The sequence below is a fragment of the Cyrtonyx montezumae genome, unplaced genomic scaffold, assembly GCF_038088225.1.
Source record: "Cyrtonyx montezumae isolate F1298 unplaced genomic scaffold, pur_monq_1.0 scaffold_25, whole genome shotgun sequence".
Classification (NCBI taxonomy): domain Eukaryota; kingdom Metazoa; phylum Chordata; class Aves; order Galliformes; family Odontophoridae; genus Cyrtonyx; species Cyrtonyx montezumae.
The window spans coordinates 4554349-4568743 of NW_027071992.1; the positions used below are offsets into that span (position 1 = coordinate 4554349).

At 36.4% G+C, this 14395-nt stretch overlaps 2 protein-coding genes across 2 annotated transcripts in view; both read right to left on the reverse strand.

The window, feature by feature from the left end:
- The window catches only part of IPO11 (importin 11), a 71374-nt gene that overhangs the window by 3244 nt on the left and 53735 nt on the right, over positions 1–14395 (reverse strand). Inside the window, exons 29-30 of the mRNA XM_065739777.1 lie at positions 5451–5546; positions 2430–2514 (exon numbers count right to left, since the gene is read on the reverse strand). Coding sequence (XP_065595849.1) covers positions 2430–2514; positions 5451–5546 — 181 coding nt within the window. The remainder of the gene's footprint in view (positions 1–2429; positions 2515–5450; positions 5547–14395) is intronic.
- LRRC70 (leucine rich repeat containing 70) lies at positions 9956–12964 on the reverse strand. The gene is made up of 2 exons (XM_065739797.1): positions 12814–12964; positions 9956–12323 (listed from the first exon to the last, which is right to left on the reverse strand). The coding sequence occupies exon 2, from the start codon at positions 12310–12312 to the stop codon at positions 10384–10386; it is 1929 nt and encodes a 642-aa protein (XP_065595869.1). The 5' UTR covers positions 12313–12323; positions 12814–12964; the 3' UTR covers positions 9956–10383.

Sequence of the window (14395 nt, forward strand, 5' to 3'; positions counted from 1 at the left end):
AAGTAAGACAGGCCTCTTATAACAGAGGCTTGAAAGGAGAAAGGATTTTCCAATATTTAGGAACCAGAAAACATGGACACATATGTCTAGATTACAAGATTAGTGCACTTTCCTCTGCATTTATATTCACGTATGACAGCATGTTCTGCAAAATGGCCAGTGACTTCACACTAAATGTGATCCCACAGCATCATCTTTACTAGGACATTTTACTGTTGCACTGTATCATTTAAGATGAAAGAATGATTCTAGCCATAGAATAACAAACTCCTCATTTTTCCTATGTATCTATATCCATGGTAGCCATGAATTAAAGCTGCCATGTCAACACTACTAAATGCATACCCAAGCTATTAAAGTCTATCTGTAAATATAAAATTAAGATAAACTTATTAAGAGTTAGCCAAAAGAATATATTTAGTTTCAATATTTTCAAAGAACACTAAGAACACAAAAGGAATGTAAATTTAAATTCATTTCTTTAAAGTCTGACTACCAAATCCAATGCATACAGGCCTATATTTAAATCAATATTTGTAGATATCAATAAAGCAAATCCTAGAGATCTCTCAATAAACAAATCCATGTATTACAGGCTGAAGAGTTGGGCAGAAAAAAACTAGATAAGGTTTAACAAGAGCAAGTGTAGAGTGTTGCACGTAGGGAGGGATAACTGCATGCACTGGTACAGGCTGGGTGATAAGCTGCTGGAGAGGAGCTCTGAGGAGAAGGACGTGAGTGTCCTGGTGGATGACAGGTTGGCCATGAGCCAGCAGTGTGCCCCGGTGGCCAAGAAGGCCAATGGGATCCTGGGGTGCATTAGGAAGAATGTGGCCAGCACATCAAGGGAGGTGATCCTCCCTCTCTATTCTGCCCTGGTAACGCTTTACCTTGGAGTACTGTGTCCAGATCTGGGCTCCCTGGTACAAAAAAGACAGGGATCTCCTTGAGAGAGTCCAGCAGAGGGCTGCAAAGGTGATAAAGGGTGTGGAACACTTGTATGAGGAGAGGCTGAGAGACCTGGGGCTGTTCACCCTTGAGAAAAACACTCAGAGGAGATCTGATCCAGGTCTATAAATATCTATGAAGTAGGAGGCAAGGGGATGAAGCGAGACTCTTGTCTGCAGTACGTGGTGGTAGGACGAGGGGAAATGGCCACAAGTCGAAGCATAGTAAGTTCCACACAAATGTGTGTGGGAACTTCTTCCCAGTGCAGTGACGGAGCAGTGGCACAGCTGCACAGAGAGGTGGTGAAGTCTCCTTCTCTGGAGACATTCCAGACCCACCAGGACACCTACTTGTGCAACCTGGGCTAAGGAGCTGCTTTCACAGGGGGGCTGATCTCTGGGGGTTCCTTCCAACCCCTACGATTCTATGATTGTGATTTTGACAAGTGACATATGACATCTATATCATATGTACCAGTAGAGATATGATATCTGTGGCTAAGTAGTTATCTGTCTAAATAAGATATCCAATTAAGATAGATACATATCTCAATAAACATCAAAATCACTAAGAATGAATGCTATCATTTTGAAACAAGCACACTTAAATCTGTCAGCTGGAAGAATATCAAATTTAAGCAAGTCCAGAGATGCTTTTAAGAGCAATTGAATTATGGAAATTTACTTTAAATAAGGCACTGCAAGACACCAGGAATTTCTCTTAAGGCAACGCTATTAGCTGAAGAGTATGCAACACTTTTAGCATATAGTTACACAAGGATCTGTTTATTGATTACTATTTAAAAGAAAGACAATCCAAAGGCAGACAACAGTTTAATAAAACAAGGTAGGTGAGTAAGACCAACTGTGCACAACAGTGCTACACAGATCTACTAAACCAGTTCAATATTTTGCAATTACCTAACATCAAGCAGTTCAGACTAGTTAATTCTACAGCATTTGTGCACTGCAGTTTTCTGTGCAAGTGAGGAACCAGTTTCCCTGAACTCTTACAAAACTGCTTCAGTTGTGAAACATCCATAGATTGGGACAGATGTGCAATCTGTGGAAAGGCCCACAGAGAGCTCTCCACAATAGAAAAAGATTTTATGCAGGCATATAGCTCTCCAAGCAAAGCACACAGTTCAGTATAAGGATTTGTTTTAAATTTGGGAAACCTGACCACCACAACATTTTGATAAGATTTATTTTCCTGCATTTTTAAAAAACCCTCTTTGCAATGTTCAGATCCTGTGACAAGATTATGTTTACTTTGGCAACGTTTTCTAAGATTCAAAAGGAATGCAGAAGCATAAATGTTGTGGCTGTAAAGTTTGTCATCAGAGCTTTTTCCTCCTTTTGATTCAAGAGATGTATTCAAAAACAATACACGAACCAAGCTTAAAGGCAAAGAATTTTGTGTGGGATCAGCGAATTACCTAATAAGTTCTATAACTGAGTAACATCTAAACTAAAGCTTACCAATTTCTTCCTTTTGTCTTGTTCTGTGGGAGGTTCCTCATCCTCTGTAACTTTGGGCTCTTCAAAATGAGACAGCAACAGGCAGCTATGAAAGGGAGTAAAAATAGCTTAAGTACACACTGTCATTAAAAGTTACTTTAAAACCTTCCTAAAACACAGCATGCAATCAGTTATACATATTTTGTTCTCAGTTGAGAATAGGAATTACACTTCAATGGAAAATAGCTATCCTGAAATGATGACAACAGTAAATAAAAACTCATTGCTTTAGGGATTAAAGCAGGCTGAAAAGGTTCTCCAGCAAAGCCACCTACCAAAAAATACAGTAGTCATCAGACTTCCAAATAAATCTGTAGAAATCAGGTTGTTGTTTGTAAATGTTTGTAATGTTGTTTGAATATTGGAAGTTTTGACTTGATATTTTAGCTTGTATCAGCACAAGAAAAAAGGCTTAGGGTTTACTTTCAAAATCCACTCTCCAACTGAAAAATCACAAATACTGCTCTTTTATCAGAGAACACAGTGATTTCCTAAGAGGATATCTTCACTATGACAGAAAAACATTAGTTTTCAGTTTTCCAGAGAGATGCTAAAAATATTCTTTTTTCCTGTATCTGATACTGACCATATTTCTGTATTTGAAGGAAACACGAGATGCTCTGGCAGAACTCTCAGTGGTGATCATTTCTCAATTCTCACTCCCTTAATTACACTGAATTTTTACTTCACTACTGGAAGAGAGTGAAGAAATTTCATACTCAGGCAACATTTTTAAATACTGTGTACATTAAAATGTTACTGGGTAGAATTTTGCTTTCTTATTCAAGTAACAGGGCAAGAGATTGCACACTGGAGAATGAAGAAAAGTAGTTAGGTATTACATTATTTTAGCTATCCTTCAGAAATGTAACAATTTTGCAATATACTGTATTTTATATTTCAACAATATAATGAGAATTAAAAAAAAGACATGCCATTTTTGTCTGGGCATTCAATTCAGAAATTTTTTTCAACAACTGCAAGTCTCAGGTATAGAAAGTCTGCAAATATGAGGACTGCTCCAAAGTTAATGCCTCCTACATTTATTACTTCAGCCCACAATTTCTGAAGCAGAGGTTGAACCTTCCCACCAATACTCTGTTACTTTAAAAACTAATGTAAAACCATTCAAATGGCAGTAACTTGCAACCATGCAATGATCTATTAGGCATGTTTCATGTCAGGAAGAACAAATAATCCACATATACAGATATACATTATTAATTCTACTTGGACCTTCACTTCTGTACTACAGGGGAAGTGTTCCTGCAGCTATAGCCAAACTGTCTGCTTTAAGGGATAACTGTTACTATAATGAAACGAAAAAAGGGAAAAAAAAGTTGGGACTTTATGAAAATGTTAAGACTTGCACATTTTATATATTTGTTTCTCCATTAGCATGTGCTTAGAAATGTCTGAAACATTTTCTAAAAAACACAGCAGCAGAAGAGTAAAATGGTAACAAAAGCATAGATCACTCCAGATGACTGCTTTATTTACTTTCAGATTATATAAAATTTTTAACACGAATGTCAAAACCTTTTGAACAGCTTGTGTGGCATCTGTCCACATAAATATGTCCTTAGTTCAGTGTACCTTATAAAGAAAAGGCAATGTCCAGAGTTCAAAACTTATAATGAGTTCTATATATATTCTACATATATATATTATATAGTTCTATATAATAGAATACATTAGAATACAATAGACTATATAATAGTTCTATATATTATATAAACAAAATACAAAACTATGACAAAGTTTTTGTTACCTTCCAATATTGTTAGAAAGTAACACATTTGGAAACAGAAGGGATTTTACAGTGTTGACTCTGATATTAATTAAAACACAGCATCAAAGCATATTCTCAGACTCTGCAGCTGTATCTTCCACACTGATAAAAATGGAAAATGCATCGTATGGGTCAGATAGCATTTTGCAAGAAATTCATGAGCACATTTCAGGGTTAGTGTCTATAGACCATTCAGAAACTTGTCTGCAATCCATCTGTTTTAAGGGGAGGAGAAATTAAAGCATGCATGTGGACTGTATCAGCAGAATTCAGGGCCAGAAATTAGCCCCTTAAATATTTAATTGATTATTTCAAGTACAGTCTAGTAAGTCACCAGGGAATTAGAAAATCAGAAAAATTAGAAAATGTCTTATTTTTAGTACACAGTAAATAATGTTATTAGAATATATTATGTCTGTAGGGATATCCTGCAGAGCACCTACTGTTGTTATTTTTGCCTCATTGTTCTTTATTCTAAAACTATGTCATCATATTAGAGAAAAAAACAGCATCAAAATCTCTGAACTAAACACCCTTCACTCAGTGTTTTTGACTTCTCCAGATTTTCTAAAATACCACTAACAAGTAGAGGATGAATAAACACAGTGCTGGTGGCAGTGCATTCTGAGCATCCTTTCCACCATAAACAAGCCCTTCCTCCAGTTCAGAAAATTGCTTTTTCAAATATGCTTTGTGGTGGTTGGTATGTTAGGAGGAACAATGAATGGCAAAAACCTTGAGTGTGGAGCAGACTTCCAACTGCCTCCACATCATGGGAGCTAGGTACACTGGGTACATTCAACGTATATGACACATTCAGGGAAAGATCTTTAAAGTTAAACTCCAGATGTCACATTCAAAGAAACTCTGGGCCCAAGTAAACAAAAAGCAAAGTGGGAATATTCATATTCTAAGCCACCACTTCATAGATTTTTTTTGAATGATATGAAATTATAAATATATAAAATATAAACATATGAGATATAAAATTAATTTCCATTTTACGTTGCCCCCAACCTCCTAAAGTACTCCTCTTAGGATCAAAAGTTTCCGATCTTGCTAAAACATCAACAATTGCAAGAACAGACTCTTACAAACCCATCCCAACCATCTATGGAGTTTTGCTGTCAAAACACTATGTACTTAAAACACTTTACTATTGTAAAACACCAAAATCACTTTTCACTTACTCTTTGTAAGTTCCTGTTTCAGGATCTTCAGTCATAACATCATACAGACCTTCCAACGTAACATGGATGATACCACAGAATTTATCTTGGATAACACTGGAAAAGAACAGGAAAGTGTCTTAGCTAAACAGGAAATTTGCTCAATAACTGTAAGGCATATTTACCAAGTAGTGTTTTCATTGCTCACCACTTAGCTGAGCACACTATCAAGCAGCTAATTCCAACAATTTTTTTTTTATAAGGGAACTAAAGCAATCAAAAAGATGATAGAGGCATTTTTAATTTAATTATCATGTGTTGTTGAAAATTTAGAAAGGTCAGAGTACTTGCTTCTGATTCTAACACATTTGCATGTTTTCTGTCATCACTATTTGATACAAAACTTGATAAAAAAGAACTGTGTGGAAAACTAGTACATCCCTTCTTGCCTTTCTTATTCAACCTTATGAACATTTCTTTAACCTCCTGGACAGATTAGTGACATTCCATAAAGGGATGAAGGATATTTCTACCTACAGAAGCAAATCTTAACTAGAAAGGTGGATTCGGGTTTCAAGTCTGCTTAAGCGCAGCTAACTCCTGTCATTTGAATTAGCAGACCAGAGAGCTGATAGGTAGCACCAGGGGCTAGAAAAAATAAGGAAACAAAGATGAGCATCTTCCTTTCTCCAACAAAAAACAGAAGGCCAGGTTGGATACTCTAAACATTCCAAAGGACACTGCTCTCCTGGAGCACTTAGACACACATCTCCACCTTGCAAATTCATGTGCCTGTAGTGTGAGAAGGGCATGGAACCATGACCTCCCAGACTCTAGATGAGGAAGCAGGTACCAGCAGCTTCTAGTTATGGGAAACTTGCTCTCACTTCTGCTGAATTCCCTGCTATTCCAGGTTTGGCTATCTATGCGCAGACCCCTAGTCTGTGAGCTACAGAAGGCACTTTGCATGTGAACAACAGTTTCAGCTGTTGGTGAAATGGAAAAGTCAGATCAGTGATGGGAAAAGACAAATATTTCACAGGTCACTGCTACTCACTGATGAGTTCAGTTACTGCAATTTTGGAATTACAGGGTTCATTTTACCCAGAGATGGCTCCTGCAGGAATACAGAGTCCTAAATACATAACAGACTACATTGCAATAGATGCTTTGGAAAAAAAAGCCTATCAAGTTATCATACTAATCATATGAAATATTTATTTAAAATTTGTTTTGATAAGATTATGATTAAGCTCATAATCGTTTTGTTTTCAAATGAAAAATTTTCTTAACTTTTATTCAGCTACAGTCAATTGCCAGGAGCAGAACTGTATTTGAATGGTGAAAGCTGAAACTCCAGCACTTGCTGGGATGAAAACCGATGGAATTTTCCTTCAGTCTGGCCTCTTATTGTTGCCACTTTCACTTTAGAAAAGACTTTCTGCCTTGCCAAACAGCTTCACCACCTCATCTAAAGAAGAAAGCACACAACCTACAGAAAATGAGCAGTCTTAGCAGCTGCAGAATAAGCCCTCAGAGTTAAGGGATTTCTTCAGTTGAGTTAGATTCCTATGAAGCACACCCTCATCAAAGCTTTTTTGCCTGATACTTTTTTTTTTTCTTTAACAAATACATCTAGGAAAATCCCCATTAGTGTGGTTAGTATTTTCCACTGTGACAAAGGAAACAGCTGTCCTCACATTCATTTTCAAAAGAGGATTTGGGGAATTCAACCAAGAACACTGCATCTCAGAAGAGTACACTATGCTTTATGAGTAGGCATCATTTTAATTAATAGTACAGCTGCTATCAGCTACCTGGTAGCTAAATTTGTTCCTTTCAAGCTGCAAGAAGAACGCCTAATTGCCACAGGAACTGCATAATTTTAATTGGAGGGGAGAGAAGAGAGAAAAATCTTTAATCCAATAAAGACACAGCCTTTTCATTTGCTGCAAGGGCTAATTATGGTCAATTTATTCAGGAGGGGTTATGTTAATTAACCAAAATATAAAAAAGTAAGCACAGTGCTCATTATTTTTTTTCCTCTCTACCAGGCGCACAGACTGACAGAAAAAACACACAGAGAAGGAGGCACCTTTCAGTTAACACTTGTTTCCAGTGATCTGTGACAAATCAGAAGAAACTGAAGATGCTGGCTAAAAATTCCAAACACAGCTCCCAATAGTTAGAAATGTGATGGTAATTTTCCTGAGGAAAACAATGCCACAGAAATACTGAAGGCCTTTCAAAGTAACATAACAGCTACCCGCCGTTTTCAGTGAAGATAATACCATCTTTTTTTCCCTTCCTCTCCTTTCCCTCTTGATAGGAGACAAAGTTTCTTCCTATCAGAAACTCCCTGAATCGTTTATCAAGTACAGAATCGTTAAACAATAGAACTATTTTTAGAATGTAAGACATATGCTGGGGAAAATAAAGGCAGCATATGTTTACTGTGATCTGGAAAAAACAAAAAAAAGTCACAACCAAAAAAAACTTGTACTCAAGTCCAGTGGCAATACAATGAGGTATCAGGTGTCATTTTCAAAGAAGAGAAGGAAAGAGCCTTGCAAATCAAGGAAATCTCTTTTTAGAAGTCTAAAATTAGATTGGTTGTTTTAAGAAACATGCTGGGAAGTTATTAAGAGTGGCTTCAGAAAAGAAAAGGACAATGTATTTTGATGAACTTTTGTTGCAAAACTGAACAGCTGACACTGTTCATACAAAAAAAACAAACAAAAAACCCACAAAAAAACAGCTCAGGATGAAGGCAGCATTCAAGCAGTTCCACCTTATAATTGCATCTAATCAAGGTCAGCAACAGAACAAGTAATGGTGTACATAATAACTGATTTTCTAACTACCCTGAGGTTCTTTAAGTTACCAGGACAAAACCTAGTTTGGTATATACCACTAATTATCTAGAGATAGGCCCAGAATTAGAGGTTTACAACTTCTATGAAGTCAGCTGCGACTTAAGCTAGCCCAGGATCAGTCTCACTGATACAGTCAACACCTTACTTTGTAATCACAAAAAGGATCTTTAGTGTTACCTACTTAAAAGAAAAAAAAATCTCATCTCTTAAAAAATAAAAACAAAAAAAGGCACCAAACCTATTTATGGCAGTTTGAACATGAATGTTTTTCATTTCAAAGTTTGCATATTCTGTGAATAAAAGAAAGTTCTGTCTGCAATTTCCAACTTATTCAAGCGACCTGTTCAAAATTTTTATCCAATGTCTTTGGCAAAAATTCATTATTTTGGACTTACACCTAGATGATAACAAATTGCTAGTAGTACTTAAATAAAATGGTCTTCCCATCTCCTATACATCTTTCTTGGTCTATCAGAAAGGGAGGGGGGGGGAATACTTATTGGCAGAAATACGTACTTGCAAGCATACCTTTCTCTTCTGGACATTAAAAGTCGAAAAGCAGAGATTTTCTCTTTTGCCAGGATGAAGCAGCAAAAATTAAAAAAGGGAAGAGCTTCATTATCTCTGCTGCTATCTCCTAGAAAAGCACTGGAAATGGATAAACAGGATGACAGTGAGTGCGTCAACATGGCCATGCATGTTAGCTATGCCAGTGAAGGCTGCCTTGAGCCAGAAACCCTACAGCGTCCTGCACATCTAAAGAAAACACTCAAGGTTAGACCTTGAGAGCATAAAATATTTGTGTGAAAGTATGAAGCTGTGATTCTCTGATTGCGTGAATCAACATCATGGCTATCAAAACACTGTTATGCGTTTTTCCCTGTGCAAAATGATGCACCTGTAAACTGAGCTGCTGATAAACTAAGTAATTGAAATCTCTAGGATACACACTTTTAGAAGACATGCAGTATCTATGAAAATTATGTTCCATCCAGGTAGCTGAAAATTTTATAGGAGTAGGCCATTTGGAACCTATTTCTATGACTTTTTCCTGTCAAAAGCTTGAATTACTAGAGTAACAAGAAAAAACTGAAGGAAATTCAGGCTGAAAATAAACCCACAATACACTAGATGTAACCTAACAAAAATGTAAAAAGAACATCAATATTCTAAACAAAAATGAAAAAGTTGAAACAGATGCAATCAATATGGTTTGCATAATATCCATCATTTCAAGTACAGTCTTAGAATTTTGTCTTCTTCAAGAAAACATATTTTGACCTAACATTTCAAAACATACAAATATTTAAGTATCCTCGGTAGATTTCTTCAGTTTATACTCCTCACCTAGTCAAAGACTACCTCAAACTTCACTCTAAATGAGAACCTCTTCTACAGACAATAATTAACAAATTCCATTACCTAAGATATTATAAACTTAATCCCTTTTTGAATCCAATATTTAATTTCCATATTAACCCTCAATAAATTATGACCATAAAATGATACAGATGCACACAGTTATAAAAACACATTTTAATATATTCATTATACAGACCGAGTACACAAATTTTCATGTTAAAATGTGAGATGACACTGTTGTAAATACGCTCATTTTTAACTTTGATGATTAACTGTGGCACAACAAAAACTGTGTATGCAATAAATACGTTAAGCATTGTTATCTTTCCATTCCCCCAGGTTTCTTGGCTTCATGATCATGCTACAGTTACCTTTAATCTCAAGTTAGCTATATAATTTCTACAGAAACTTAATTCCCAGAAGTACTGCAAAGTAAATAATATGAACATTCTTTCAGCTGAACACATACTTGCATTACAGGTGAAAGAATCCTACAACAGGAACATAGGTAATCCATATCAGGTTTAAATGGCATTTAATAAAATTCAATGAACTTCAGAAGACTGAGAAAGCAAATAAACATAAATTATACTATTTTCCACAACTCTATCAACCAGTTGATTTTAATCAGTGGAAGAATTCTTTAGAAAATTGAATTCTTGACTTTTGGATATTTCAGACTGCAATAAAATTAACATCAAATCAACTGAAGTAAATTACAATGATGAATGTTCAAACAATATGACCTGTGCCTGAGTTTCAGATGCTGTTCGCTTAAGCAGCCTGATTTGGTCCAGTTCTGAATCTCCCACTGAATTCTCACTTAATGACTGCACTGCGTCATTTATGTTGTATCTGCCAGGTTGATAAAAACCATAATATTCTATTCTCTTCTCCCCTGAGTTTTCCAGCACCTTTAGTTTCTGTCTAAAGTGAACAATTTTGTAGATTAGAAACAAGATCACAGCACAAGCCAGAACGAAAAAGGCTAGCAAAACATCAAAGGCCTGATTCAGCTTTTCAACCTGCTGTGTACAAAGTACGGATGTCTGTAATGATACAGGGGCAGCACCTGTTGGAAAAAAACTTTTTACTTCTATAGTTCTGGTAACAGGTATGACCTGTGCTGGTATTTGCACTGGTAAAACTGATAGTATTGTAGGCACCTGTGAATGAGTTTCAGCAGCATTTTCTCCGTAAGGCAAAGGGCTAGCAGATGTAGCTGCAGTTCCTTCCCAGAGAGCAATGTATTTTGTATCTGCCTTAATAAACTGCTCAAATGGGTTGCGTCTGTTTCCCTTATGCCATGCCATCAGTACAGTGGTAGGGCTGTGATGGATATCTGCAGATTCTTCTGGCTTCCAGGCTGCTTCTGGGATGGAGCTGAGGCTGCTGCAGTTTGCAAACTGAGTCCACCTGATATAACGCAAAGGTCTGCCACGCATGCTGATGGGATTCTGACAAAGAATTTTAACAGAAATGGGAGATGATGCCAGCCACTTAAGTAACCCAAGCATTTTGCAGCTACAGTTCCAAGGATTATAATGTACATCTAGGTGAGTTAAAGACACTAAGGGCTTGAGCACTTCAGGCTGCAATTCTGTAATATTATTAAATGCTAAACTGAGAATTTTAAGTGACTCTCCTATTTTTTCAAAGATACCTTCACCAATACTGGTTATTTTATTTCGGTCTAACTGTAGATACTTTAAACGGTTCAAAGAAGTAAAAGTGCTGGAATTTATATTTTCTAAATCATTGTAGCTTAAGATTAACTGGCTAAGGTTGCTTAATCCAAAAAATCCATTTACAGCAATATGTTTTAGCTTTGCACTTTTTAAAGACAGGTATCTAAGCTTGTCAAGTCCTTTAAATGCAAAATGCTGTATTGATCTAATAGGATTGTGAGATAAAGAAAGTCTTTCAAGATTCCTGAGCCTTCCAATGGCATTTGATGGCACAAGTGTTAAATTGTTACCTTCTAGGAACAAGTATACAAGGTTTTCAAGATGGCAAAATGCCGCATCTGATATCCGTGAAATCTTATTATTGGCTAGGTTAAGCGTTTGAAGATTTTTCATTCCCAAGAAAGTTCCACTTCCAAGGACACTGAGACGATTTCTTTGAAGTGTTAAATATCTAACAGAAAGGAGATCACTAAATAATCCTCTGGGAACAAAAGCTATTTGATTATTCTGAAGGTACAAATAATGAAGATTTGAAAGACCTTCAAAAATCCCTGGATCCAGGCGTTTAATATTATTGTTATTTAGATGCAAGAAGCACAGTTTAGGAAGATCCACAAAAGCTTTTGGGTGTACATATGAAATACTGGAATTATCCATGTGAAGTGCAGCAAGTCTGTGAAGGCCTGTTAATTCATGTGGAATTACATGTGATATGTTATTCCCACTGAGGTATACAAGAATTGCCGTTTTGGGGAAGTTCCGAGGGATGCTTGTAAGACCCAAGTTACGACAGGTAACCTGTCTCCCTGTGCAGAGCTGGCAAACAGCTGGACAGCCAAGAACCTCCTTCTGGAGCAGCAACAAAAAAAAACCGCTAAGGAGATGCAGAAATGCTCCTGTGCAGGGTGGAAAACTTTGCAGCCCACACATATCCCTGTCTTTGGCCTTCTCACTCATCTCTGACTTTGCTAGTAGAGACAAAAAAAAGTTTATGAATATTATTCATTTGAAATTTTAAGGATTCTTTAAAAAAATAAAACATAAGTGTTACTTTTAAGATTGGCATTTTAAATGTATTGTCCTAGAAGGCCAAACAAGCAATTTCGAAGTAAAACTTCATGATCGAGAGTTTGAACTACATGGAAAAAGAAATTCAATGTAAATGGAAAGTGAAACAAATCACTGCCAAAATAGCAGACGATTCTACAGAATGATCATACGATCTTACGATACTGCCAAAATAGCTGGAAAATACTTAATTAGTTACAGAATAAAAGCTGCCAAAATAATGGCTTTGAGTAAATTCACAATACTGTATATTAAATAGTTTAAAAATGACAAGGAATTTTTCAACAGCATTCAAGCAGAAGTCCCAACAAGTTTCCTTTCATTTATAATTTGAATTTTGCTTTTTACAAAGTTGAATTACATTCAAAATAAGCAGAAACAACTCCTTACCCCAAATCTGAAGTTCATTATTTCTGTTATTTCGTTGTTCTGCAGCTTGTAAGGCATTTACTAGTTGACTACACTCTGCGAAATGTGTGGAAATGTGATACTGCTGCGTACTACAGCTCTCACATTTTACCCTCAGATTTGCAACCGTTCACTCAGGAAACTAAGTAAGAAGAAGTTAAAGTGAGGTTGCCATGGATACAGGAAACTGTCAGACAGGAAGCCATTTTATCTGTGCTTCAGAAGTATTGTTGGAAAGGAAATCTCAACTAGTTGTTTCTAGAAAACCAAGAACTATCTTAATCTGCAACTGGCGCCTTAAAAAACAAACAAACAAAAAAACCCAACAACCAAAAAAACCCCCAAAACACTACTGTTTTTTGTAGGAGAGCTCTAAAAAGGTTTGTCAAGGTAGTTAGGTATTACAGTGAAGCACACCTATTTGTAACAGTACTACTCCCTCATCTGTAAATTATTTTTCAGACAGAAAATGCTTTATTAAATAATCAGCAATTTATATTGTTCCACCTGTCTGCGTAACAAACTGCTCTTCATTTAGGTGTAGTACTGTGAAATGGAGGAGAGCGATGCCTGGAAGGCAGGGCCTGGAGAACCACTGCCATGGCACCTCAGCCATGCCAGCCAGCAAAACCCCCAGTCGAGCCAGCAAATCTTGAAAATTTTGGATGTGTGAATTTTGTGACATGCCAATGTGTGTAAGACTTACATTACATACATAATTTACATATGTTTTTAGGCACATGCGTATTATGTGTTTATAATACATTTTAAAGTTGCCTCTCAGACTTGGTCCAAGCACGTAGCTAAGTTTCATTTTATGCTACCTTTTTTAAGCTATATCAGCACAGCTCTATGTATGCTACAAAAGCCACAGCCTAGGTACATGGGTTCAGCTTCCTACAGTGTCCTTGTGCACACAAAGACTTAGTGCACATGTATACTATTAATAGTTCCCTCACTTCAGGACCAGACGTTACATCCTCATCTTATTTCTCACAAGATTGAACTCTATCAAAGTTCAATCAAAGGAGGAAGGGACAAAACAATTAAAAGAGATGTGCAATTCAGCCTAGAAACAACAATGTTATTAAAAAATAACTGTTTGTACAGACATAGACGTTTCGTTCAGCAAAATGATGATGCCAAAGTCCATTAATAGCCACAGTCAAACAAAAGACACTACAGCAGAATTAAAGCTTAAGTTCACATAAGGGATAAAGGATCATTCAGTATCTTTGACTACAATAATCCAACACTAAACGCAGGAAACACATAAGCAAACGAAGCAGAACAGACGAACAAGGACAAACTTTAGAAGCAGTTCTTCCAAATTCTGTCAAAAGAAACTTACTTCTCCAAAGCCTTAAAAAAATTCTAACCGTAAGTAATAGCACGTTTTATGTTTGAAATCTAAAATATATAATGTCAACCAAAATTCTCCTTTATTTTTCAACCAGAGCTGGCCAAAAGCTCCTGGAGATGGAGAGTAATGCTTAAAAAAACCCAATCATTTAGTGATCTTTATTTCTATCTGTGCTTATTTCTCTTAAAATATCTAATAAAA